Source organism: Marmota monax, unplaced genomic scaffold (genome assembly GCF_021218885.2).
Source record: "Marmota monax isolate L192 unplaced genomic scaffold, Marmota_monax_Labrador192_F-V1.1 WCK01_AAM20220418_F8-fsc00017, whole genome shotgun sequence".
Lineage (NCBI taxonomy): Eukaryota > Metazoa > Chordata > Mammalia > Rodentia > Sciuridae > Marmota > Marmota monax.
In genome coordinates, this window is record NW_026695241.1 from 2,356,436 (window position 1) to 2,381,617 (window position 25,182).

General features: G+C 40.6%; 1 protein-coding gene across 6 annotated transcripts in view; it reads left to right on the forward strand.

The window, feature by feature from the left end:
- Nucleotides 1–25,182, forward strand: part of Dicer1 (dicer 1, ribonuclease III) — a 71,307-nt gene that overhangs the window by 33,815 nt on the left and 12,310 nt on the right. For 4 of the 6 annotated variants that reach the window (XM_058577858.1, XM_058577857.1, XM_046440538.2 and 1 more), the window contains 15 exons: nucleotides 5,802–5,934; nucleotides 8,003–8,245; nucleotides 10,219–10,373; nucleotides 12,128–12,260; nucleotides 13,009–13,084; nucleotides 13,911–14,050; nucleotides 15,551–15,730; nucleotides 15,983–16,196; nucleotides 16,390–16,543; nucleotides 17,743–17,925; nucleotides 18,172–18,277; nucleotides 18,707–18,882; nucleotides 20,252–21,032; nucleotides 24,119–24,274; nucleotides 24,787–24,915. In XM_058577858.1, the coding sequence (XP_058433841.1) occupies nucleotides 5,802–5,934; nucleotides 8,003–8,245; nucleotides 10,219–10,373; nucleotides 12,128–12,260; nucleotides 13,009–13,084; nucleotides 13,911–14,050; nucleotides 15,551–15,730; nucleotides 15,983–16,196; nucleotides 16,390–16,543; nucleotides 17,743–17,925; nucleotides 18,172–18,277; nucleotides 18,707–18,882; nucleotides 20,252–21,032; nucleotides 24,119–24,274; nucleotides 24,787–24,915 (2,959 nt within the window). Of the gene's footprint in view, nucleotides 1–5,801; nucleotides 5,935–8,002; nucleotides 8,246–10,218; nucleotides 10,374–12,127; nucleotides 12,261–13,008; nucleotides 13,085–13,910; nucleotides 14,051–15,550; nucleotides 15,731–15,982; nucleotides 16,197–16,389; nucleotides 16,544–17,742; nucleotides 17,926–18,171; nucleotides 18,278–18,706; nucleotides 18,883–20,251; nucleotides 21,033–24,118; nucleotides 24,275–24,786; nucleotides 24,916–24,950; nucleotides 25,032–25,182 lie in introns of those variants that run through there. The other 2 variants (XM_046440544.2, XR_006850994.2) reach the window with 2 other exon arrangements.

Genomic DNA, 25,182 nt, shown 5'->3' on the forward strand with positions numbered 1-25,182 from the left:
CCGCCCTGGTCCTTGAGCAAGGTCACCTTACATGCAATGTCACTGCAAATGACCTGGGTCATGCCATGCGTCATTCTTACTTAGCAATGGCTCTCAGCCCTTTAGGGGCTTTGCCTTGCAACCTATAGGATCTGACCATACCCAGGTAGATAGTGTCAGAATTAAATTAAACTAGAGAGTATCCCCCTGATGTCTGCTGCTGCAGAATTGCTTGCTTGATAGGGGAAAGTCCCAACCCTTTTTGAGGTCACAGGAATATTCTGGGTTGACTGCTGTGGTGTGGGAGCTGAGGCAAGACTGTTTATTCAGCGTGCTAAATAGTTGTGAGTTGTGCTTTCAACGAGACAGTGGAAAAGCTGAGAACTAGATTTGCAGTATGGATTGGATTGTCAACTATGGGTCAAAACTTTCTGAGTTAGAAGAGAATGATGTTTGGAAGGATTCTGAGAATATTAGCAAAGGAGACAGTGAACCTGCATTTTAGGTTATGGATTCCAACTCCTTCCCCTTCTTCAATAAAGGCTAGTTTTTCCTGAGTATAGACCAGCCAAAGAACTATACTTAAATTTGTGCTAAATGGTCACCTAACATGTAGTCCTTTTAGTTTGTGGATGGATAGTCTATTATTTTCGGCCAAAAAATGGTCCATATTTTGTACTTAAGACAATCAGCTTTTCTATGCAATCTATTAATTGTCTAGAGTTGATCTCTTAAGAGCCTTTTCTGCAGGTGGTGATCTCTGAGGAAAAATTAAACTTTGTTTCCTGAGGTAATTTGGGATTTTTTTTTTTTAACTGCTTCTGAATGTTTGGGGGTTTTAAATTTTTTTGAGTAACGAGAAATTGGACTCGAGGGTAGTCGTCTGGCAGTTTTCAGTCTGGTAATTTTTGTAGTCAATTGAGCCTGAACTTTCTGATGAATATGAAATAAAATAACTCTAGGTACTGAATTACCTTTAAATCAGAAGTTTAAGGTTGGAAAGGGACCTCGTTGACTATCTAATCCAGCCCACTTATTTTTATAAAAAAGAGAAAGTGCCCCAGGAGGAAAAGTGATTTGCTCTACATTAAATTGCTAGTTAGTGGCAGGACAATTCTAGAATCCTAATATCCCAACTCCTAGTTTCCATTTCTTTGTACAATCATCATGCCCCTGGGCCTCACAACACTGGAAACCAGTGCTTCCCAGTGGGAAGATGGCCAGGAGACCTGCACAGGACTGACTAGGGATTATTTCTTAGAATGGGAAAAAGGCATTTCTAGGGTCATTTTCTGGGGCTTGGAAAGAAGAATGATGCGAGTTTATTTTCCTTCTCCCATTTCTATATGGTCCCCTACATCTGCCTTGTGGTGGCGGGTGGGGGCTCGATCTGCATGTTGTTTTCATGTAGAGCTGTGTCAGTTTTCATTGCAGGAATATTAGCCTGGAAAGGTTTATCCAGAATCAATCAGTTACTTCCTATTGACTTTAAGGATCAGATTAATTGTGATCAGCTTTCATAAAATGCGGCTGGAATTTAGTGTTATAGGATGAATCAAGAGCAGTCTGAGGGTTGACTTTATGGGCAGCTAATTAAATGTACAATAGAAGTCTTGTTTCAGTAAGCTTTTTAATAAGCTTAGAAAAACTTCCTGAAATCCAGATTCTTTCCTTCCATCAGTTTAATGGGAGGAAAACCCTCTTTCGGTGGCTGGTTTCATGGGAGTGTAAGCTCTTTCCGTGCCCATCTAGTTTTCGGTTCTTCTGATGGGAAAGCTCGTTCTCAGCTGCTTTGGGTGTAGTGGAGGTATGTGCTCACCCCATGTTTATGGCTTTCCTTTTAGCATATATAGGGTTCTATAGGTTACTTTTAAGTATTCTTAATTTTTTTTTTTTTTTTTACAGCACACCATGAGGAAGGAAGGTAGATAGGTGTTCTTAACCATTTTATAGATGAAGAAACCAAGACTCAGTTTGTGATCCTGCCCAAATTAACAGATATCAAGTGGCAGAAAATGGTTCCCGATTGGTCACCAAGTGTTGTTTTTTTCATCCTGTGATTTACTAGTATTGTGAGATATTGGCATTGAACAAACCCAAGTAATTCACATCCTGTCTCTACCCCTCCACACTTTTTTCCTAATTTTTTGTTTAGTTTTGTTTTGGAATAGTTTTAGATCTATGGAAAAGTTGGAAAGACGGTACACAGTGTTCCCATGTTCATCCCCAGACTTAGCTTCTCCCGTTGTCAACATGTCACCATTTGTTGTAACAGAAAACTAACATGGCGCCTTGGTCCTTACTAAACATTAGGCTTTTTTCTACTCCCATTCTCTTTTTAATCCCAGGTGTCATATGCATTATTGTCGAATCTCCCCAGTGTCCTCTGGTCTGTTTGCAGTTTCCCTGTCTTCCCTTGTTTTTCACGAGCGTGGCCAGTCTCGAGGAGTACCTCCAAGTGTTTCATAGAACATGTATTTTTTATCAGCATGGACCCATGTTTATCTTAGACTTCAGGTTCTAATTCATACGGTTACTGGTTTTGCTGCACACACTAGTGCAGCTTTAGCCATCGGGAGTTCATTGAGCTCCTGTGTCCCTTTAACATACATTTATCCTTTTGTGTTTTTGAGTGTTTCCTTGTTTGGTAATAAGATGCTTCATTACTCTTTTTACCTTAGTAGGGGTTTATGGGTTACTTCATATGTGGGTGTGTTTGTTAAATATAAAAATGCAAAGCTCTTGTTTTTCCTGCCCATTTTGCCAAAAGGACTGTGACCCTTTTATTTCTGCCTGCCTTTCAGAGGTATATTTTATGAAATTTTTTTATCTTTTATAGTACTAATACTTACCTTTTTTATTGGTTTGTTAATAAAAGACAGTGTATATAAAAAAGCTGTTATATCCCTGTCACATAGTGATATTAGTTCTTAAGTTTTTTATGGACACATTTGGGGAATGTAGCATCAGTATGATGTTCTGTGGCTGTCAATGAGAGGGATAGGTTTTTTGTATGGGTTTGGTTTTTGTTTTTCATAAGATTATAGAGAAATGTATTTGGTTTTCTCACACTAACAAGAAAATATAAGCAGTAAAGGATTCTCCTAGTGGTTTTATTTATGATGTACTTCAAGTACATGGTAGAAATTTCAGGTATTTTTGAAAAAAGTTTTTCTTTTATAGTTGCCTGTGCTACATGTTTTTAAAAGTAATCTACTAGTTTTTGTTTACATATTTTCTGCTTGGGTTCATACTGACTCCAGTCTAATGGGGGGAGGTGTCGTATGTGAATACAGCACGGTCTTCCCTCTACCCAGAGTTGCATCAAGAAGTCAAGAATAAACATGGGGAAAAAAAAAAAAGCAGTGTTATGGTAATTTTATGTCTTCTAAATATAATAAAATAGGCGTTTTAATTTTAATGTTTTTTTAAGTTTTCTTTTTTGGTACTGGGGATTGAACCCAGAGGTGCTTAACCGCTGAGCCACATCCCCAGCCCTTTTTTATATTTTATTTAGAGACAGGGTCTCACTGAGTGGCGTAGGGCCTCGCTAAATTGCTGAGGCTGGCTTTGAACTCGTGATCCTCCTGCCTCAGCCTCCTGAGATGGTGGGATTGCAGGCATGTGCTACCACACCTGGCAGTTTTATTTTCTTAATTAGTGCATTTTTTTACAGAACTTTTCAAAAAGATTAGTCTCTGGATTGGAGAATTTTTGAAAACCTGATTCTCCACTCTTTATAGCGTGAGAAGCACTGAGCACCAGAGAACAGTATAGTTTATCAAGCAGCATGTTTGTGGAACAATTCATATAAACTCAGTTCAAAAATCAAAACACTATTTTCTCTGACCCAGTCCATGATAACAAGAAAATCAACTGACTTTTTTTTTTTTTTTTTTGGTACTAGGGATTAACCCAGGGTGCTCTACCTCTAAGCCCTATCCCCAACCCTTTATTTTATTTTATTTTTTTTTTTGAGACAGGGTCCTGCTAAGTTGCCTGGGCTGGCCTGGAACTTGTAGTCATCCTTTCTCAGCCTCCCAATTGCAGGGCTTAAAGGTGTGCACCACTACGCCCAGCACCACGAAGTCTCTAGGTAGTTTGTTAGTCTTTATAAAATCTCCCTGAGGACTGTGGACACTTGTTTCCCTTGTAGCCTTTGGTTTTATCTTGGGACATGGTTGGCCATTCCTTAAATTCATCCAGTAGAGAAATCATTTTCTTTTCTTAATGTTATAGCATAGGTGTGTGAGATTTAATTATTGCTTCCAAGATGTTTTTATTAATGTGGGTGTTGTCTTTTCTGTTCTCTGCAGTATTGACGTGGGTGTCATTAAGGGGAAATTCATTATGTTAGTGTTTCTATTTTTCAGATAATTGAAGTGTACCCGATTGAGAAATTTGGCCAGGTATATTCTTTGCCTAATTTAGAGTACCTTTAAATGCATTTTAAAAACCCCTACCATGTTCAAAATGATGCTTATTTATATAAAGTAAAATTTGGATCTACATGTTATTTCTAAGATGATTATTTCAGATTTTAGACTTTTGGGAATGCTATTTGTTTGCATGTAATTCTGTTCTCTGTTACTGGCATCATAGTTATAATAAAATAATTAAATGAAGGACCTTGGAATACAATAAAGAAGTCTCAGGTTCTGGACATTTTAAGCCCTTGGACTATGGAGCAGACGCTTGAGCCACCTGGACACACAGTGTTCTGCTGGTTGGGGGTGGAGGTCCTCTGGATGGCCACTCAGTTCTTTCCACTCTTTGATGTTAACCTCTTTCACATATTTCAAAACAAAACAAAAAAGATCTGACTTAAAAATGCAATTTTCTATTAGGAATTTATACTATGTATGACTTCAGAGGATCCATGTGGAATCACTTAACTCAGGTGTGGAACCATTTATCTTGTGTGCTGAGTTTCTGAATGTGGGTATTTCCAAAATAGCTGTAATGGCAGCACTAACTGTTAACCTTTGGTGCCCATGTAATATGATCCTGTCCTGTAGCTCTTTCCATGTCTTAGCCAGAAGGCCAGCTCTAGGTTATTGGCATTCCAGGTTAATACAGAGGGCCAGGCAGGAAGGGGATCACAGCTCAGGGGTCTCTTTCAAGAGAGGAGGGTGGGAACTCCATGGCATTGCTGTACTAAAGGCTGTGCGGATGCTGGTCATCTGTCTGGGGATCAGAAGGTGTTGGGATTGAGATGGCCAGGCATTTCTGTCCCAAGAGCTCTGCTCCTAGAGATGCAGGGTGTTGGGGAAGATGAAAAGAAGCAACTGTCGTTTTCCACATGTGGATAGAATTCTTTTGCCACATGGAAAGGGGTCTGAGTCCCTCTGCTTGGTGTCAAGCTTGGCAGTCCTTGTTCTGTGTGAGCACTGTCACAGAGGAAGGAGCATGGCGGCTGCCAAAGCCCGTCATGTAGCAAGTGTGTCTTTCCTCAGAAGTCTAGTTCTGAAACCAAAATGTGCAAGGAGCTGTGTCTCTCTCTATCTGCTCTGGGCCTACTCTGGACCAAGTTCCTGTTCTGTCATCCTCACCAATCAAAACTTGGAGGTAGTGCCCCCGTTTCATTTGTCAGCGGAAGTCAGCCTCAGGCACGGCATTGTAAGTACTTGGTCCACAGACGTGTGTGGCAGTGATTTCTGTTGAAGCAAGGTAGAAAGAAAAAAAAAAACAATACTGTTGTCTGGTATGTTGGCAAAAAATACTGGACATGTATTTCTAGTTTAAAGGAGACCTTAAAAACAAAAGCTTGAATGTTTTTCCCTCAGCAGTGTTTAACTTCCAAATGTGTATAATTTTCTTAGATTGATAAAGGAAGCTGGCAAACAGGATCCAGAGCTGGCTTATATCAGCAGCAACTTTATAACTGGACATGGCATTGGAAAGAATCAGCCTCGAAACAAACAGATGGAAGCAGAGTTCAGAAAACAGGAAGAGGTAACTTAAATCAAAATAGCCGTACGATAGCAATTTTCAGAACATAATACAGACAAACTTTGCTGTAGCAACTCCTTTCTTCAGAGTTCTCCAGCAATTTCTTTTTCTCTGTAGTAGAGGACACTTGTTTATAGAACAGCTGTCCCCTGTGAGGTGTTCTATGGTGGTATATAGAATAGCAGTATGGTAATTCAATTTAGTCTCTTCATTGTTGTCAACCAGTTCATTTTCCTTTATTAGATTGATGTCACAGCTGCATCTCACAGAAAGAATAAAGCCTGGATAACCCTAACTCCCCTTGGCTCCGTATAGCTAGGAAGCAGCACCTGAAATCTTTTCCTAGAAAATGTTTTCTTTTTTTAAATATTTATTTTTTAGTTGTAGGTGGACACAGTTTTTTTATATTTCTATGTGGTGCTGAGGATCAAACCCACTGCCTCACGCATGCTAGGCAAGCTCTCTACCTTTGAACTACAACCCCAGCCTCCTCCCCCCCTTTTTTTTTCCATTTGGAGTCCTGCCTTGGTTGAATACTTTGAAAAATAATACTATATTTTGTAGATTTTAGTTTAAAATTTGTTGTGCTTTTAAAGGTTGAATATAGAAGACAGCATTATAAAGATTCTGAAAGTTAATACAATATTCAGGCTTATAAGAAAAACCTTGTATTTAAAGTTCTTATTTAAGTTAAACTTAGCAGACTAACTGTTAAAGGCATTTTTATTTTTTTATTTTTTCTCTTTCTTTTTTTTTTTATTGGTTGTTCAAAACATTACAAAGCTCATGACATATCATCTTTCGTACATTTGATTCAAGTGGGTTATGAACTCCCATTTTTACCCCAAATACAAGTTGCAGAATCACATCGGTTACACATCCACATTTTTACATAATGCCATATTAGTGACTGTTGTATTCTGCTACCTTTCCTATCCCCTACTATCCCCCTCCCCTCCCCTCCCATCTTCCCTCTCTACCCCATCTGCTGTTATTCAATTCTCTCCCTTGGTTTTTTTTTTTTTCCCCCTTTCCGGTCACAAACTCTTATATGTAATTTTGTGTAACAATGAGGGTCTCCTTCCATTTCCATACAATTTCCCTTCTCTCTCCTTTTCCCTCCCACCACTTGTCTCTGTTTAATGTTAGTCTTTTCCTCATGCTCTTCCTCCCTGCTCTGTTCTTAGTTGCTCTCCTTATATCAAAGAAGACATTTGGCATTTGTTTTTTAAGGATTGGCTAGCTTCACTTAGCATAATCTGCTCTAATGCCATCCATTTCCCTGCAAATTCCATGATTTTGTCGTTTTTTAGTGCTGCGTAATACTCCATTGTGTATAAATGGTTAAAGGCATTTTTATCACAGCTTTTTGATAGTATTCAGGGCTCAGGGAGTCCACAACGAGACAAATAAATGTGACTGTCTCAAAACCAACTACGTTGTTATTTCACTTACCCTAGACTGGGGAGTGATAAGATTTTAAATCTCACATGAGAAAGCTTTCATTTTATTTTAATCAATTCTGACTTTTTAAATGGGAAATTTCCAAACGTGCTAGAAGGTAAGCAATGCTCTGCTTGCAACTTTTAATTTTAAGTGGATTAGCGATTTCAGTGATGCAGTTTTGATATTGGAGGTAGTGCCCCCGTTTCATTTGTCACACAGTGGGATGTTAGCAGTGGTCTCACAGACATGAAGTGTCAGCATGCAGAATCAGAATAGCTAGAGGACTCTAGAAGTGGTTTCATTTGGTCACTTAGTTTGGTAGACCTACTTGTCAATAAAGAAGTCAGCCCTTTCAACTTGAAGACTTGCTTGCTATGATTTGTGACATGGGTACTTCTCAAGTAGAAAGGCATTTTGATTTTCCAGTCATTTTCAGTTGAAAACTCCTGTCATTAAAGTTTCTGTGTCCATGTAGCCATGCATATGGGTTTCTATGATGCTCTTAACTTATCTTACTTAGGCTGCCCAGCATGTATGTCAGACACGGACATTATTAATTATTGTTATTATATTGTTTTCTTGAGAAAATTTCTTAGAATTGCTTTTCTTGGCGGATTTTTTTCAGGTACTTAGGAAATTTCGAGCACATGAGACAAACCTGCTTATTGCAACAAGTATTGTAGAAGAGGGTGTTGATATTCCAAAATGCAACTTGGTGGTTCGTTTTGATTTGCCCACAGAGTATCGATCCTATGTTCAATCTAAAGGAAGAGCAAGGGCACCGATCTCTAATTACATTATGTTAGCAGATACAGACAAAAGAAAAAGTTTTGAAGAAGACCTGAAAACCTACAAAGCAATTGAAAAGGTAAGGTCAAAAACTTAATGTGGTGTCTTCTAGATAAAAATGACTTATCCACAGAGAATAGTGTGATCAAGGGGTTGCAATGCATGTATTACAAGAAATTTTAGAATATCTATTACAAAGACCCATTAGTATTTTGTGATGTGTTTGGAAGTTCACAATAAAATACCAGTGAAAATTATTATACAGATTTAATGCAATTCCTATTAAAATCCCAATGACGTTCTTCATAGAAATAGAAAAGGCAGTCCTAAAATTTATTTGGAAAAATAAGAGACCCAAAATAGCTAAAGTAATCTCCTTAGCAAAAAAAGCGAATCAGGGGGCATCACAATACCAGACCTTAAGGTGTACTACAGAGCTATAGTACCAAAAACATCATGGTATTGGCACCAAAATAGACTTGTAGACCAGTGATACAGAATAGAGCACACAGAGATAAACCTACATAAATACGGTTATGTCATACTAGACAAAGGTGCCAAAAACATGTACTGGAGAAAAGATAGCCTATTCAACAAATGGTGCTGGCAAAACTGGAAACCCATATGTAGCAAAATGAAATTAAACCTCTATCTCTCACCCTGCACTAAAATCAACTCAAAGTGGATCAAAGACTTAGGCACTAGAACAGAGACCTTGTGCCTAATAGAAGAAAAAGTAGGCCCAGATCTTTACCGTGTCAGCCTAGGATCTGACTTCCTAACAAGAGTTCTGAAGTGCAAAAAGTAAAATCAAGAATCAATAAATGGGATGCATTCAAATTAAAAAGCTTTTTCTCAGCAAAGGAAACAAACAATAACGTGAGGAGAGAGCTTACAGATTGGGAGAAAATCTTTACCATATGCACCGCTGATAAAGCATTAATCTCTGGGATATATAAAGAACTCAAAAAACTTAACACCAGAAAACCAAATAACCCAGTCAGTAAATGGGCTAAGGAACTGAACAGACACTTCACAGAAGATGAAATACAGTTGATCAAGAAATATATGAAAAAGTGTTCAACATCTCTAGCAATTAGAGAAATGCAAATCAAAACTATACTAAGATTTCATCTCACTCCTGTCAGAATGGCAGTCATCAAGAATACAGACAATGATAAATGTTGGCAAAGATGTGGGGAAAATGGTATACTCATACACTGCTGGTGGGACTGCAGATTGGTACAACCACTATGGAAAGCAGTATGGAGCTTCTTTAGAAAACTTGGAATGGAACCACCATTTGATCCAGCTATCCCACTCCTCACTTTACACCCAAAGGACTTAAAATGCAGCCATGTCAATGTTTATAGCAGCTCAATTCACAATAGCCAACCCATGGAACCAACCTAGGTGTCCTTCAATAGATGAGTGGATAGAGAAAATGTGTGTGTGTGTGTGTGTGTGTGTGTGTGTGTATCCATCCAATGGAATATTACTCTGCTTTGAAGAAGAATGAAATTATGGCATTTGCCAGTAAATAAATGGAGTTGGAGAATATCATGCTAAATGAAATAAGCCAGTCCCCCAAAACTAAAGGCTGAATGTTTTCTCTAATATGCGGGTGCTAATTCACAATAAGGCTGGGGGCACTAGAGAGAATAGTGTTACCTTAGATTAAGGAGCCGGAAGAAAAAAAAAATACCAATGAAAATGTTCATAGGGATCATTGGGGAAGGATGTGGGGAGGGTACAAGGTAGTTACTGTTCGTAAGTTGTGGAGAGAGGTGAGGAATGCATATGCATTTGTGCAACACTGGTGGTCATGTGTGCATGAGACCTGATACTGTGTGGCATGTGTCTCCATATGATTAGAGCTGGGATGGATTCTGCACGAGAGTTCTCTTTAGCAGGTGACTTAAAGAGTTTTGAAATATGTTTAGGAGAGATGGATATGTCCCGTTAACAGAGCTTTGTGGGTATTGAGGAAGACAACTTGCATACGTCAGAGAAGACATTTGTTCTTATCTCAGTTCTGTTTTTGAATGTCAGATTTTGAGAAACAAATGTTCCAAGTCTGTTGATACTGGTGAGGCTGACGTTGATCCTGTTGTGGATGATGATGACGTTTTCCCACCGTATGTGTTGAGGCCTGATGATGGGGGTCCCCGGGTAACAATCAACACAGCCATTGGACACATCAATAGGTATGGAGTCAGGTCATTTGTGTGGAAACGTGTGAGTATTGCAAGACTTAAGTCTCAGCCTGTTAAGTATGATTTTTATTTATTTTTTTTACATTTTGAAATCATCAGTCTTCAATTATGAGTTATAGTATTTTGATGTCAGAAAAGTTGTTTTTTTCATGCAAAAGCAGGATTGTAATAAATACGCAATAGTCATTGATAAGGTTGACATGATAACATGCTTCTTTTAATTAGATAATTTTATTAGATGTGATGATTTTTTCTAAATCTTGAGATTTGTTGTTTTGTCCTATGAATGTTGGCTAATGTTGACTTCATTAGTGATTAAGCAAGATTATTAATAAATTTATATTTTTGAATATATTCTAATTTACTTTGTCCTGAGCTGATATCATGTCTAAGAATTAAGAAAGACAGATACATACCTAGATATATATCAGGACAAATTTTATTCAGAGGTAAAATAAATTTTGATGTCAAAAATTCCAATTTGGCCAACGGGAATCCTTCAAGCTAGCTTCTCTGTCTTTAAACATGTCACCATTGTTCTTGAATGCTTCCTCCTTTTCTGGCACAAGATGTTCTAGTCTCAAGTGGAATAGATTCCTGCCCCAACCCTGATCCTGTGGCTGGTTTCCATGGGCCCTGGCTTCTTTTAGTGGAGAATGAGTTGTGTGTAGAAATCAAGATCTGGACCATAAGTGTGTTCATTGACACTAGGGTGTTAATGTTGCCAGACTTTTTAGTGGACAGGGCTGTTTTGCCTGTTTACATTATGTGCATGTTCATATCTATTTGTGTTCAAATACATGTTGACGCCTCCATCTACTTCTGTTTCTGATCACCTATCTTTTGGTACGTCTACTTTCATGTGACACTAAAGGATTTGTTCTAGATTTCTTCTTGTCTTTGTACCTCCCTTCTCTGATGGTGAGGAGTCTGGTTTTGTGGTCCTCAAACATAAACATTTATGTGCTCTGTCAGCCTGCCTGGAGCCAGTCTCCCCACTCCATGGTGTGCCCTGACCACCCACTTTGTACCTTCTCGGGGCTGGTGTCATTCCAGCACCCTCCTTAATTGGGCCTGGCTTCCTGGGCTGCTCTGTCACTCTTCTTGCTTTGATGCTCTTCTTACGTCAGGCTATCTGTGTCCTTTTTTTGATGTCTTCCTTACATCCTAATAGTTGCTGGCAAATGTAAGATTACTAAGGAGCAAACACTGGCAATATTTCCTGTTCACAGATTCAGAAGAATGCTTTGTGTGCTGTGCAAAATGGTCACACTAGACACATATGGCTATTTAAATTCAAGGTTCAGTTTAAATTAAAGTAAGATTAAAACTTTTCCCAGCTGGATGTGGTGGCACATGCTTGTAATTCCAGTGACTCAGGAGGCTAAGTAAGGCAGGAGGATCATAAGTTTGAGGCCCTAATCAATTTAGTGAGAGCCCTCTAACCCTCATCTCAAAATAAAGTGCTGAATGATGTGACTCGGTGGGTAAACACTCCTGGGTTTAGTCCTCAGTAGCTCACCCACACACACAAAAAGTGTAGTTCCCTAGTTGCACACATCATTCAAGTTCTCAGTTGTATCTTATTGAAAGTTTGAAGCAATGAAGTACATACTTCACATGGAAATGCCAATCCAGTGAACAGAAAGAGGGACATGAGAAATCAAAATTCAATTGTGAATATCAGTACAAGTTTTTCTATTTTTCATTGTATATTCAGCTTTATGATTTCTTTTTGTTCACAGATACTGTGCTAGATTACCAAGTGATCCGTTTACTCATCTAGCTCCCAAATGTAGAACCCGAGAGTTGCCTGATGGTACATTTTATTCAACTCTTTACCTGCCAATCAACTCACCTCTTCGAGCCTCCATTGTTGTAAGTTAAAAAAAATAAAGGATTGTGTCTTTTAAAGTATGTCATTAGTGGATTTTTTTCCTAGCTTCTCTAAAACATACAAGTTATACATTTGGCTTTAAAGTCTTCTTTGAAAAGTAGACTCAATTCTCTTCTGCAGTCAGCTACATATTCAGATTATTCAGATTTTGAATAGACTGTACAGTGTACGGACTCTTAGAATTGTACTGGGGACCTCTGCAGTTCCCTGAGGTCTTCTGTGCAGACACTTCTGACTGAATCATTCATTTGTGACCTCGAGAGTCACCGTGACACAGAACTCATTACATGTAGCTGAGCTACTCTAGTTATCTTGTTAGCTCAGAAATCTGCCTTTTGTAAATCTGTTGGTCCCAGCATTCATTTGCAGATACTGCAAGATGATGGCTTTATATTGTACATAGAAAGCTGCTGAGTACTGCTAATCTGTGTTATATCCCAGTGTATCTGTATTTTTATAGATTAGTAAAATTAGGTACTTTAAAATCTTAATGAAATTTATTAAAATAGTTAGGACTTAGTTTTTCTCGGGCAGAGTTTTTAAAGATGAACATTTCAAGTATGGAGATTAGGATATTTAAAAGCATAGTGGTATTTTTAAATATGAAGAATTTTTTTTCTGGTAAATTGAACTTTAAAGATCCTGGGGCAGAGATTTCATAGTGTTTCATGTGCTGGTGATAATATGGCCTCAGGCATATGCAGTGGAAAAGTTTTTTGTCATTTCTAGGGCCCACCAATGAGCTGTGTGCGATTGGCTGAAAGAGTCGTAGCTCTCATTTGCTGTGAAAAACTGCACAAAATTGGTAAGTAAACATGTTTGAAAAACATATGTAAATAAAAATAAGTTTTAAACATTGTAAAAAAGAAGTACATCAGGACTTGACACGTTTCTGGGGAGTTTGTAGAGCTGTGAACATGGTGCTTGGTGAGCTTTTATGGATATAAATGCAAATATAACTGGAAAGCCTGCCGCGTCACGGGAGCTCTCCACAGCCTAGCTGTGAACAAATGCTACTTATTTGCTTCCTTTTCTGACTCCTGTTAAGGACATAAAAGTTAGGGTTAGGGTTGTGTGTAGAGGTGTAGGGGTGTGTGTGTGTGTGTGTGTGTGTGTGTGTGTATGTGCGCCAGAGAGGAGGGGGAGGGGGGAGGGGAGGGAGAGGCAGGAAAGGAGGGAGAGGGAGAGAGAGGCTAGTCTCTCATATTCATCTTTACTGTGTTGAGTTTAATCATTTTGTTTTTAAATGGGAAGACTTGTTCTCTGTGGCCTTTTGTTTAGAAGTGATATGTGCTATTTTCCCGTTCATTTTTGTTCCCCCAGTGAAGGGGATTGGAACCCCGGGCCTTTTGCATGTTAGGTGAGCCTCTATCACTGAGCTACAATCCAGCCCTAGATGTTTTTAGTTTTGAGACTTAGAATTTGCAGTTCTGCTCATATTGAGTCTGTGGATGTCAAAGTGGGCTGCCTGACGTCTCACCTCTGGTTGCTTTGACCTTGTTAAAGGTAGAAGTGCTTTAGTTCTCACTGCTTTTTCACTGACTTCTTAGCATAGTACTGTTTTAGGTTATTTACTGACCAGTCAGCAAAATCTGGGTTGTTTATATTAACTCTCTTTTTTGTTTTCTCAGGTGAACTGGATGAACATTTGATGCCAGTTGGAAAAGAAACTGTTAAATATGAGGAAGAGCTTGATTTACACGATGAAGAAGAAACCAGTGTTCCAGGAAGACCAGGTTCCACAAAACGAAGGCAGTGCTACCCAAAAGCAGTTAGTATTGGTTAGAACTGAATAAAAATTTGGCCTTTCTGACTTGATTTCCTGTTGTATCAACTCTAAATTTCTCTGCGTAGTTGTTTTTCCAGTCTTGTGATTTGACCCACTTAGTGGATATCAGCTCATTTCTCCGATTCATAACTTCTCTCAGATTAGCTTGTTTCACTTTAGATATTGTTTGTTTTATTCATTTTGGGTTATTGTTTTTTCCTCAAAAGGATTCTTGGACTCATTAGAATGAGTTTATTTTAGTCAGAGACACCATTGGGTTCTCCCTTATGGTGTGAGTCTTGCCCTGCTTGCCGCTGGCACTGAGACAAGAGGTGTGTGTGAGGCAGTGGACAGGCGAAAAGTGCACAGGGTGGGAGCATGGTCTCCGCCAGGAGGTCAGGTGTGGGCCTCTGGGGTCAGAACAGGTGGTTTCTGTGGACTGTCGCCTGGTCTGTGACATTTGGCAGATTCACACACTAAAACCTCCGAGTCTGACTTCTGGGTATAGCCATACTTGCTAAAGTATTTATTTTTAAAATACTCATATTTTTATGTCATAGGAACTTCAAACAAAAGCAAAATTTTGCTGTATACTTTTATCTTAATCTAAATGTATGGTTCTTTTGCTTTTACAGGTTTTATGTAGTTTCACTTTTAACAAATGTATACCCAACTAAGCGTTTTCAAGATCCACAGCCACATTGGCTTTGTAGAACTCATGAGCTTTAGCCACTGTTGTGAAAGCTCCTTTCCTTCATGCTGAGTCTTCCTGTTGGACTAGTTCATAGGGCGGATCCCACAGATGATGAGTGTTCTGAGAGCGCAGTACTGCCTTGTGCACTGTTGAACAGACTTCTGCTGTCCCTTGTCCAGCATTTCTGTACCTTTTAACTATAGATGCAGTGATTTGTCATTATCTCAGAAACTGCGGGACCCTAGTCTGCAGGCTGTACTGACAGTGAAATCTTAGGAACAATTGAGATGATTTAATCATGGCTCATTCTCATGATGAGATCGCCATCAAAATGCTTGTGGGGATTCATTGAAAAATACTCTCATGTCTTAACTGGGGATAAATCAGATTATTTTACACACAGACACACACGCATGCTCACAGTCTGTTGTGTGACTTTATTCGTATTGAAAAATAGGAGTGTGTATATGTCTATATATGTTTATGCATAGAAAAAAGTTTAAGGAATTATGCAGTATATCAAAATATGACTGAAGATTCTTTTAAAAAATACAATTGATTTAATGTAGTACATTAGTGGTGATATTGCAGTGATTCTTGATTCCTCCTTCCTTTCTCCCTTTCTCCTTCCCTCCCTCTTTTGCTCCCTGTTGTGGTACTGGGATGGAACCCATGGCCTCACACATAAAGCTCACTACCACTGAACTGCGTCCCAACCCTAGTATGCTAGGAAGAATTTTCTTGCCAACACCTAGAATAGAGGCTATTTATACTTGTGCATGATACTCAATTTTTGTTTCCAACTCTAGATTCCAGAGTGTTTAAGGGATAGTTATCCCAAACCCGAGCAGCCCTGTTACCTGTATGTGATAGGAATGGTCTTAACTACTCCGTTACCTGATGAACTTAACTTCAGAAGGCGGAAGCTCTATCCCCCCGAAGACACCACACGATGCTTTGGGATACTGACAGCCAAACCCATACCTCAGGTAGACCTTCTATCATGACTGTCGGGTTGAAAATATCTTAGATTTTGCTTTTTTAAAAAAGAAATAGGGAAAGGAAAATTAGTAGTAAGTGTCTTCGTTAACTCAGCATATTTAACATTTAAAGAGTGGGGTATCTCTCAAGACTGGGGTATCTCTCCTGCTGATAGAAGGCATCATTTTCTTCTCAAGTTAACTATATTGGGGTAAAGACTTATTGACTTTGAAGGGTGCTTTTGTTTTCTTTTTGCTAAGATTCCACACTTTCCTGTGTACACACGCTCTGGAGAGGTCACCATATCCATTGAGTTGAAGAAGTCTGGATTCACGTTGTCTCTGCAGATGCTCGAGTTGATTACAAGGCTTCACCAGTATATATTTTCACATATTCTTCGGCTTGAAAAACCTGCACTAGAATTTAAACCTACAGACGCTGATTCAGCATACTGTGTTCTACCTCTTAACGTTGGTAAGAAGGGCCCAGGCTTGAAGTGTAGCCACAGAAAGAAAGTTTTGCTGATAATTAGTTAATCAGATATACTATAGCAGTCTCTCACTTTGATGATTCTACATTAGGTACATGTTAGTACACAGCTCAAGTCAGAAAGAATCTTATCTGTGTTATATTTTAATAAGCTAAAGAGTCTATTTTCTTTCCTAAGTTAATGACTCCAGCACTTTGGACATTGATTTTAAATTCATGGAAGATATTGAGAAATCTGAAGCGCGCATAGGCATTCCCAGCACAAAATATTCAAAAGAAACTCCCTTTGTTTTTAAATTAGAAGATTATCAAGATGCAGTTATCATTCCAAGGTAGGTGCGTAAGCGGGAGGGAAAGCAGTGTGGTGCTTCGTGAACTCGGCAGTGGGGCTGCATGACCCTTCACGGTAGAAGGGGCTGTTTTCTCTGGGCTACTTGCTTTACAGAAACCTAAGCATTGTTAGTAAAGAGATTTTACTTATGAGGGTCAGAACATCTAAATAATGTTGATTGTCTTTCTTCCTAAAGCCTCTATCCTTTTAATTCCCTAAAGTCTTATATAATTTGATCACATATAATAGTTTTGCTTCTTAAAATTTATATGTTATATAAATGTTATGTAAGCTCAGTGAAGATAAGAAGTCAGAATATTTTTTTCTTATTTTGTGAAAATTTAAGGATGAACTTTTGGGACAATAAAATTAAATGTAGGAACTTTTCAAAAAATCAGAGTACTTGTATAATTTAATCTTTGTTTGATTTTTTTGGGGGGAGGGGTTGTGTGCCTTGAAAGCCATGTTTTAAATGACAGTTATCACCAGTCTATCACTGTCATGGGTGAAATAGTAACTCATTTTATGTGGCAGATATCTCACAGTTAGCATTAGTGATATTCAAAGTATTCATTAACCTGAGCATGTGAGTACACACCCTATAATCCCAGTAACTCAGGAGGCTGATGCAGGAGGATTGCAAGTTCTAGGCCAGCCTCAGCAACTTAGTGGGACCTTGTCTCAAAATGAAAAGTAAAAATGAGGGCTCATTCCCCAGTACCACAAACAAACAAGAAACCAATATTCACTTAGTTGTAAGTTTTTGTAAGCTTTCTCTTTTGATTATATTGATGAAATAGATTCTCAAAGATACCATATATCATTCATGTATTATCAAAGTGTAGATATTAAGAACAAAAATAACAAAATAGGAGAGAGCAGAGAGTCAGTTTTTAATTGATAAAAATAGACTTTTTAGGGCCTGGGGTTGTGGCTCAGTGGTAGAGTGCTTGCCTAGCATGGGTGAGGCACAGGGTTCGATTCTCAGCACCACATATAAATAAATGAATAAAATAAAGATCCATCAACATCTAAAAAAATATATTGTTTCCTGTTCAGTTGAAATACATCCTTTGGAATTGATGTTTTCGTTTCTTTTTAACCTTTTGAATTCTTAATCATAATTTGTGTTTCTAATTAAAACAGTTGTGTCTTGACAAAAGTTGATTTAAACAGAAAAGTAATTGTTTTTCTTTTCAGATACCGCAATTTTGATCAGCCTCATCGATTTTACGTAGCTGATGTGTATACTGATCTTACCCCACTCAGTAAATTTCCTTCCCCTGAGTATGAAACTTTTGCAGAATATTATAAAACGAAGTATAACCTTGACCTGACCAATCTCAACCAGCCACTGCTGGATGTGGACCACACATCTTCCAGGTGAGAGCTCCATAAGTGACGTCAGATTGCACTGGAGGGTTTCATTTTGGAGGTCGGGTTCACATGTGGAGGTTCCCTGTACCCCTGGCCTAAACCATAGACTCTGAAATCAGGACCCCTCTGCACCCAGGCATACCTGGGAGTATGATTCAGGAGTCTGTGGTTAAGTGAGTTCGCTGAAGTTGGAAAACCACTGTGAAAGCATACTTACTTTTGTTTGACAAAATTGTTTTGAAATTTTTATAGACTTAATCTTCTGACACCTCGACATTTGAATCAGAAGGGGAAAGCTCTTCCTCTCAGCAGTGCTGAGAAGAGAAAAGCCAAGTGGGAGAGTCTGCAGAATAAACAGGTACTGGTTGTTGCTGGTGTCGTCACTGTGTTTGAAGATAAGTTTCAGTTTTACATCATCAGGTTCACTGAGTGATTTGCAAATTGGGGGCAAGTCACTCTACCTTAGATTTTGTTTTGTTCTAATCAGTATTATATATTGAATTTTACTTGAATATCTTCTTCAGTAAGGATTGAGCATTCTGCTTTTGTCATTAGTCCATGCTGTATCACACAGTCATGCTCATGAATCTTAGGTCAAATTCCATTTAGGCTTAAAGAATTATTTAAAAAATATATGTGAAATTAGATCTTATTAGCATTTGTAATTTTCATCTTCATCCATTAGTGAAATTTGTCTTTTAATTTACTTTAAAAACATTTTGTGTATGTGCCAGGCGCACGTGTGTGCTTTTTATTTATCTATTCACCTTTTTTCCTTATTCCAAAGATACTGGTTCCAGAACTCTGTGCTATACATCCAATTCCAGCATCGCTGTGGAGAAAAGCAGTCTGTCTCCCCAGTATACTTTATCGCCTTCACTGCCTTTTGACTGCAGAGGAGCTAAGAGCCCAGACAGCCAGTGATGCTGGCGTGGGAGTCCGATCACTTCCTGCGGATTTTAGGTATGCCTGTACTGTTGGCCAGGAAAAAATGGGTCATGAAGTCCTATTTGTGAGAATGGAATTAATTTAAATTTAATTTTATATAAAATATTTCTTTAAAAAGTAAAGGCAAAACATGGATGTCTAACACATTTAAAAAATGTCTTGTTGGACTTGCAAGTGAAAATTGGCACATTAGGTTATTAAGCCCTCTGTTCTTACCAAGTTACAGAGGGAGGGGAGCCCAGAAGCAGAGGTGCTTACTCGTCCCTCAGTGCTGACATGGAAGTGAGTGAAAACAGGTCTTTAGGACAGCTTCCTCTTTGGAAGAAAACCCTGTATATTAAAAAGCAGTTACCCTGGGCTGGGGATATAGCTCCCTTGGTAGAGTGCTTGCCTCACATGTACAAGGCCCTGGGTTCAATCCACAAAAAAAAAGGTCTACCTCAGTATTCTTTGTGTTCATTATTTTTTTCCCCCATTAGTAAAGTCTCTGCACCCTAAGGAAATTTTTGGTTTAACCACTGAAATTAATTTTGGTTATCCAATAGTCCAATTCTAGGGATTGAAATAACTTTAAAAATACAACATTAATGGGGCTGAAGTTGAAGCTCAGTGGTAGAACACTTGCCTATCACGTGTGAGGCACTGGGTCTGATCCTCAGCACCACCTAAAAATAAATAAATAATTTTTTAAAAAAAGGTATTGTGCCCATCTACAACTAAAAATAGATATATTTTTAAAATATTGATTTTTTTAGCTATAGTTGGACATAATACCTTTATTTATTTATTCTTAGGTTGTGCTGAGGATCAAACCCAGGGCCTCACATGTGCTAGGAGAGCGCTCTACTGCTGAGCCACAACCCCAGCCCTAAAAATATATCTTTAAAAAATATAACATTGACAATCGCAGCTCTGTAGATTGAGTACCTGCTACAGCGTTAAATACATGTTTAAATGAGGCAGCCTATATTAGCTCATTTAATCCAAGGGCCATCCTGTGAGGCAGGAATCCTGAGCTGCATTTCCAGTTACAGAAACTGAGCCACAGAGTTGTGTAAGCCGCTCACCTAGTTAACCAGAGAACCTGGGTTCCAAGTCCTAATGGCCACCTTTAGGCTGTGCCATGTGCCTCAGTCATTGCACTGCGCTCGGGCAGGGCGGAGGGCAGGGCAGATGGCAGCCGAGTGAAACCAATCCCACTTTATAACTGACTTTGTGTGGAGTGTCAAGTGATGTTGATTTCTAGCTTGGAAACTTGTTTCTCTCTAAAAGTAGAGGAGTGTCTTTATTTTGTTCTTTACTATTAGTTTTTTAAATTGAAATTGCTGTGTTCTTAGCTAGCCCTTTTGAGGGATCTGAAGAAGTTATGAAAATGTCTTTGCAGATACCCTAATTTAGACTTCGGGTGGAAAAAATCTATTGACAGCAAATCTTTCATCTCAATTTCTAACTCCTCTACGGCTGAAAATGATAATTACTGTAAGCACAGCACAATTGTAGTCCCTGAAAATGCTGCACATCCAGGTGCTAATAGAACCTCCTTAGAAAACCACGACCAAATGTCTGTGAACTGTAGAGCATTACTCAGCGAGTCGCCGAGTAAGCTTCAGATTGAGGTTTCAACAGATCTGACAGCAGTTAATGGTCTTTCTTACAATAAAAACCTTGCCAATGGCAGTTACGACTTAGCTAACAGAGACTTTTGCCAAGGAAATCAGCTGAATTACTACAAGCAGGAAATACCTGTACAACCAACTACCTCATATCCCATTCAGAATTTATACAATTATGAGAACCAGCCCAAGCCCAGCGATGAATGTACTCTACTGAGTAATAAATACCTTGATGGAAATGCTAACAAATCTACCTCAGAAGGAAATCCCGTGATGGCCGCGATGCCCGGTACGACAGACACCGTTCGAGCGCTTATGGACAGGAGGGGTGCTGAGCAGAGCCCTTCTGTTGGGTACTCCTCGAGGACTCTTGGCCCCAATCCTGGACTCATTCTTCAGGCTCTAACTTTGTCAAATGCCAGTGATGGGTTTAACCTGGAGCGGCTTGAAATGCTTGGCGACTCCTTTCTAAAGCACGCCATCACCACGTATCTGTTTTGCACTTACCCTGATGCTCACGAGGGCCGCCTTTCGTACATGAGAAGCAAAAAGGTAAGCTGTGGTTCTCTGGGTTGAGCGGCGGGCTCTTCAGGGGCCTGCTGGTAGTTTGCAGGGTGGTGTGACCTCCGGACAGTCCGCCAAGCGCTGCGCTCCTTCGTTCCACAAGGGCCAGGTGAAGCCTGTGGGTTCTCGCCAGGTGACACGAGTGCTCCATGCTGTCGACACTCGGGTTCAGGGGTCAACTGATGTTTGTATGCTTTATTTATTCATAGAAATTCAGTTCAGGTAAACCTGTTGGTGCAAGTCTAAGTCCTAGATCCCAAGGGAGACAGAGGGATCACAGAACCCCGGGCTGGCACTTCACCCCAGGCGTGGGAAGCCTTTGGGTGGGAGGGCGTGTGTGGGCAAACGGGGGTGTACACTTGAGTAGGACACAGGCTTCGGGGAGCTGTGTGGGGGACAGAGTCACAGGCGTCCCAGAGCCAGTCAGTCCCTGTTTGGTGTAAGGAGTCACATCAGAGTTGCTGTGAGGCTCCGTGACCCCGGGGAAGTGTGTGTGCTTCAGACGAGAGTGGGTGCAGGGCGGCTCGCGCAGACTGTTAAGTGGTGACAAAGAAAGTGAGCTGGTGACCCTCGGCTCTCAAAGGAAGGCCACTCGTGAGTTGGAAGAAGAGGCGTGTGCACACGTGTGACCAGCACCAGTGACGGCAGTGGAGCCAGCGCTCGGCAGGTGCAGCCGGCACAGCCCAAGAGTGGGAGAGCTGAGGGAGGTGTGGAGGAGGCGCAGGGCGCGCCAGCTGAGGGCCTTAGTCGGGGGTGAAGCGAGGGACCAGGACGATAGTGAACTGATAGTTCTTAACGTGAGTGGTCTCTGGGACGCAGCGTGGCTTAAACAGCAGAGCCAGAGCAGGCCGAGCAGCAGGGCGGGCAGGCTGGAGTTCTGGGAGAGGGAGCAGCTGAGGCTGGGGAGGGAAGAAATGGCACCTCAGCCACCACCAGGCACTGCTGAGGCCACTTTGTGTGTGCATCTCTCTCTCTCTCTCTCTCTCTCTCTCTCTCTCACACACACACACACACACACACACACCACACACCACACACGCACAAACATACCTAAGCCTAATTTAATCCTGAGTATAATTTGGAGAGATGTGTACTTCCATTTCTATAGATAGATAAACAGGAGGCAGGAGAGGTTGACTCACGCTGCAAGTGAGGGCAGAGTCTGGAGACCCTGCCTGTGGCTGTCACACTCAGCTGTTTCTGGTGCTCTCACGGCAGGCACTGTGCTGAGCGCTTCTCCAAAGGCTCCACCCGGAGTTGCCTCAGCAGGGCTCCAGGAGGCAGGTGCTGAGGAGTGTGGGCGGATGGTGCCGGTCACCCTGCTGGCCCAGCACCGTCGGGAGAGTGTCTGAGGCTGGAGGCCACACCACGGCCTCCTGTCCTCTGCTGCCTTCTGATGAGCTGAGACAGGGTGGTCATGCCCTGACGGGAGCTCTGCCAGCCGGGAGGCTGAGGAGAGCAGCCATGTGGAGGTCAGAGAGGTAGGAGGTGGGGAGGGTTGTGCCTCGAGACCTGGTAGGACATGAAGGGGAAATGCTCCGATCATTGGGATTTGGGACTCAGCTGTGGTTCTGCAGAGGCCTCTGTGGGGTGGGAGTTGAAGCTCTGACACAGATGAGATTTCTGAAGAAGATCTGGGAGTCTAAGGATGAGCGCTTCAAGGGAGGAGGGAGGACTCCATCCCTGCGTCTGCTCTGAGCCCTTGGCTCCTAATTTCTTACAGAAATAACTGTCGCTCCCTGAGCCAGAATGAGGGCCAGCTCAGAGGACTCCCGAGGGCGGGCCTCACTGGGCTGTGGCCTGCTACTCCACAGGGACCTCACGTGCTCACCACCCAGCCCTGTGCCTTGGCTGGCCCTGCTGCTCCTCCCGGCACTTCTCCCCCTTTGCCTCCTGCCTGTCCCGAATTTCAACTCATCCCCGAGTTCTTCTTTAGTTCCTTCTCCCTTCTCCATGTGGCCACCCACTTGTTCTTTCCCTTCCTGGGAATCCCCTTCGCTTTATGCGCGGCTTTATAGTCGAGTGTGGAAAGGGCAACTCACATTTTATTGGAGTCAGTTCTGGCTCAGGCGGTGAGGAGAGCGCTTGGCACACAGCAGCTGTCCTAGGCAGGTCTCCTCCCCCACCCACGGTCACCTTGCAGGGACTGCTTTGTCCCTCTGACCAGTTGCCACAGGGCTGCCTGGCCAAGTGCCTTTCAGGATTGGGTACTTGGCTAAATAGTAGCAGGGTGACATGCACAAGGGCTCAGGAAGTGCTGCAGTGATATTTTTAGAAAATGGAAATGGGGTGGACAGTTCTGAACCTGAGTCTCCAGTGAGAACTAGATGAATGAAGTGGTGTGAGAGGTTAGGGAGAGGCCAGAGGCTCTGGGAAGGGCGCCTGGACCAGGGTGGGCAGGGAAGTGCAGCAGGATGTGCAGAGAGAGTGCCTTGCACCGCCTTTGCTCCATGTTCAGACCATGGAATGAAATGTCATGCAGGCCATCCAAACAAAGGAGCATCACAGTTGAAATCACATTTGTACGTAGGCTCTAGGAGGGAAGGCTGTGAGTACTGCACAGCACCTTTGGACATGCATTCTTTCTTACATTGATAGTTATAATTAGTAATTTGTATTTTATATTAACAGGTTGTTTTGAAGACTTTGAACTTTGGCTCATTAATAAGGAATCCACATTTATATACATATATTTACATATATATTAGTTATATATAATATAGATTACAGTGTATTTTTTTATTAAGAAATATTTAACTTGTATTTGGAGTAAAAATGGGAGTTCATAACCCAATTGAGTCAAATGTATGAAAGATGACACATCATGAGCTTTGTAATGTTTTGAACAACCAATAAAAAAAAAAAAGAAATATTTAACTAACTATACTAAAAGTTATAGAATACTTGGGAATTTAAAACTCTTTTTCTATCATAGAAAAATCTATGCAGCCCTTAAAATTGGTAACCCGTTATAGTAACATAAAGAACATTTAGCTGAGAATATATTAATAAGCCTTGTGTAGTTTCCCCCAGTGATCTTAATGGTAAGTGTCTTATGATTTTTTCTGCTGAAGGTCAGCAACTGTAATCTCTATCGCCTTGGCAAAAAGAAGGGACTGCCCAGCCGCATGGTGGTGTCTATATTTGATCCCCCTGTGAATTGGCTTCCTCCTGGTTATGTGGTAAATCAAGACAAAAGTAACACAGATAAATGGGAAAAGGATGAAATGGTAAGTTTTTAGTAATTGGAAGTATTTTATTTTTGGTAGCTGGTGAATTTTGTTGTTTTTTGTTTGTTTTCTGATCATGGTATGTTTACAACAGATATTTAATATATTAAATTAATTCTTTTTAAGTAGACCATCTTTTCTGTGGAGGATAATTTCCATTTTTATCTTCCTTTACCAAAGGCAGGAGATTTTGTTATATTTTGACTTAAAAAAAATCACAGCCCGTTAAGTTTCACTTTACTATTATGTATTACAGTTTATTCTAAATCCTTAGCTATATTCCAGGAAATGACTTTCAGTGACCCATGATCTTCAGGCTGTGTGTAGAGTGATTGATTTCAGTAGGATCTAGCTTTTGCACCTTAGGATTTTCTCAGGACTGTTTCTGTTCTTGTGAACTGGGGTGGGGGAGAAATCATCACACATAAAGGTTGTGCTGTCCTGGAGATCCTGAAGTCATGCTCCAGGAGACTCCATGTAGCACGGCTGCCTGCCCTTGTCTTGTCTTGAAGGCCACCAGAGGGCGGCTGGGGCCTATGCGCTGTGACGCAGCTGCCCAGTGGACAGTGGGAGAGCGCTGGGGCCTCTCCAGCCACACACATCTTCAGGCAGCTTCGTGTCCCAGGTTATCTGCACCAAAGGTAAATTGGCTCATGTTACTTCATTTTTCCTTCAGGCTGATGGCGAGCACACAGTTTTCCAGGTTCTATTTTCTGCATAGCATTTCTGTACGCCTTTCCTAGGACATGTGTTGTAGGTATGTCTTTAGTATTTACAGGTAGTCTGCTCTGCGACTATTCAGTTTATACCTGTTTATTGAGCCTACTTTAACTCATGTAGTGTTTGACTTATTACAGAAATGATTCTTATTTGGAAAAGCATTAAGAGAATATTTTAATGCAGGTTAC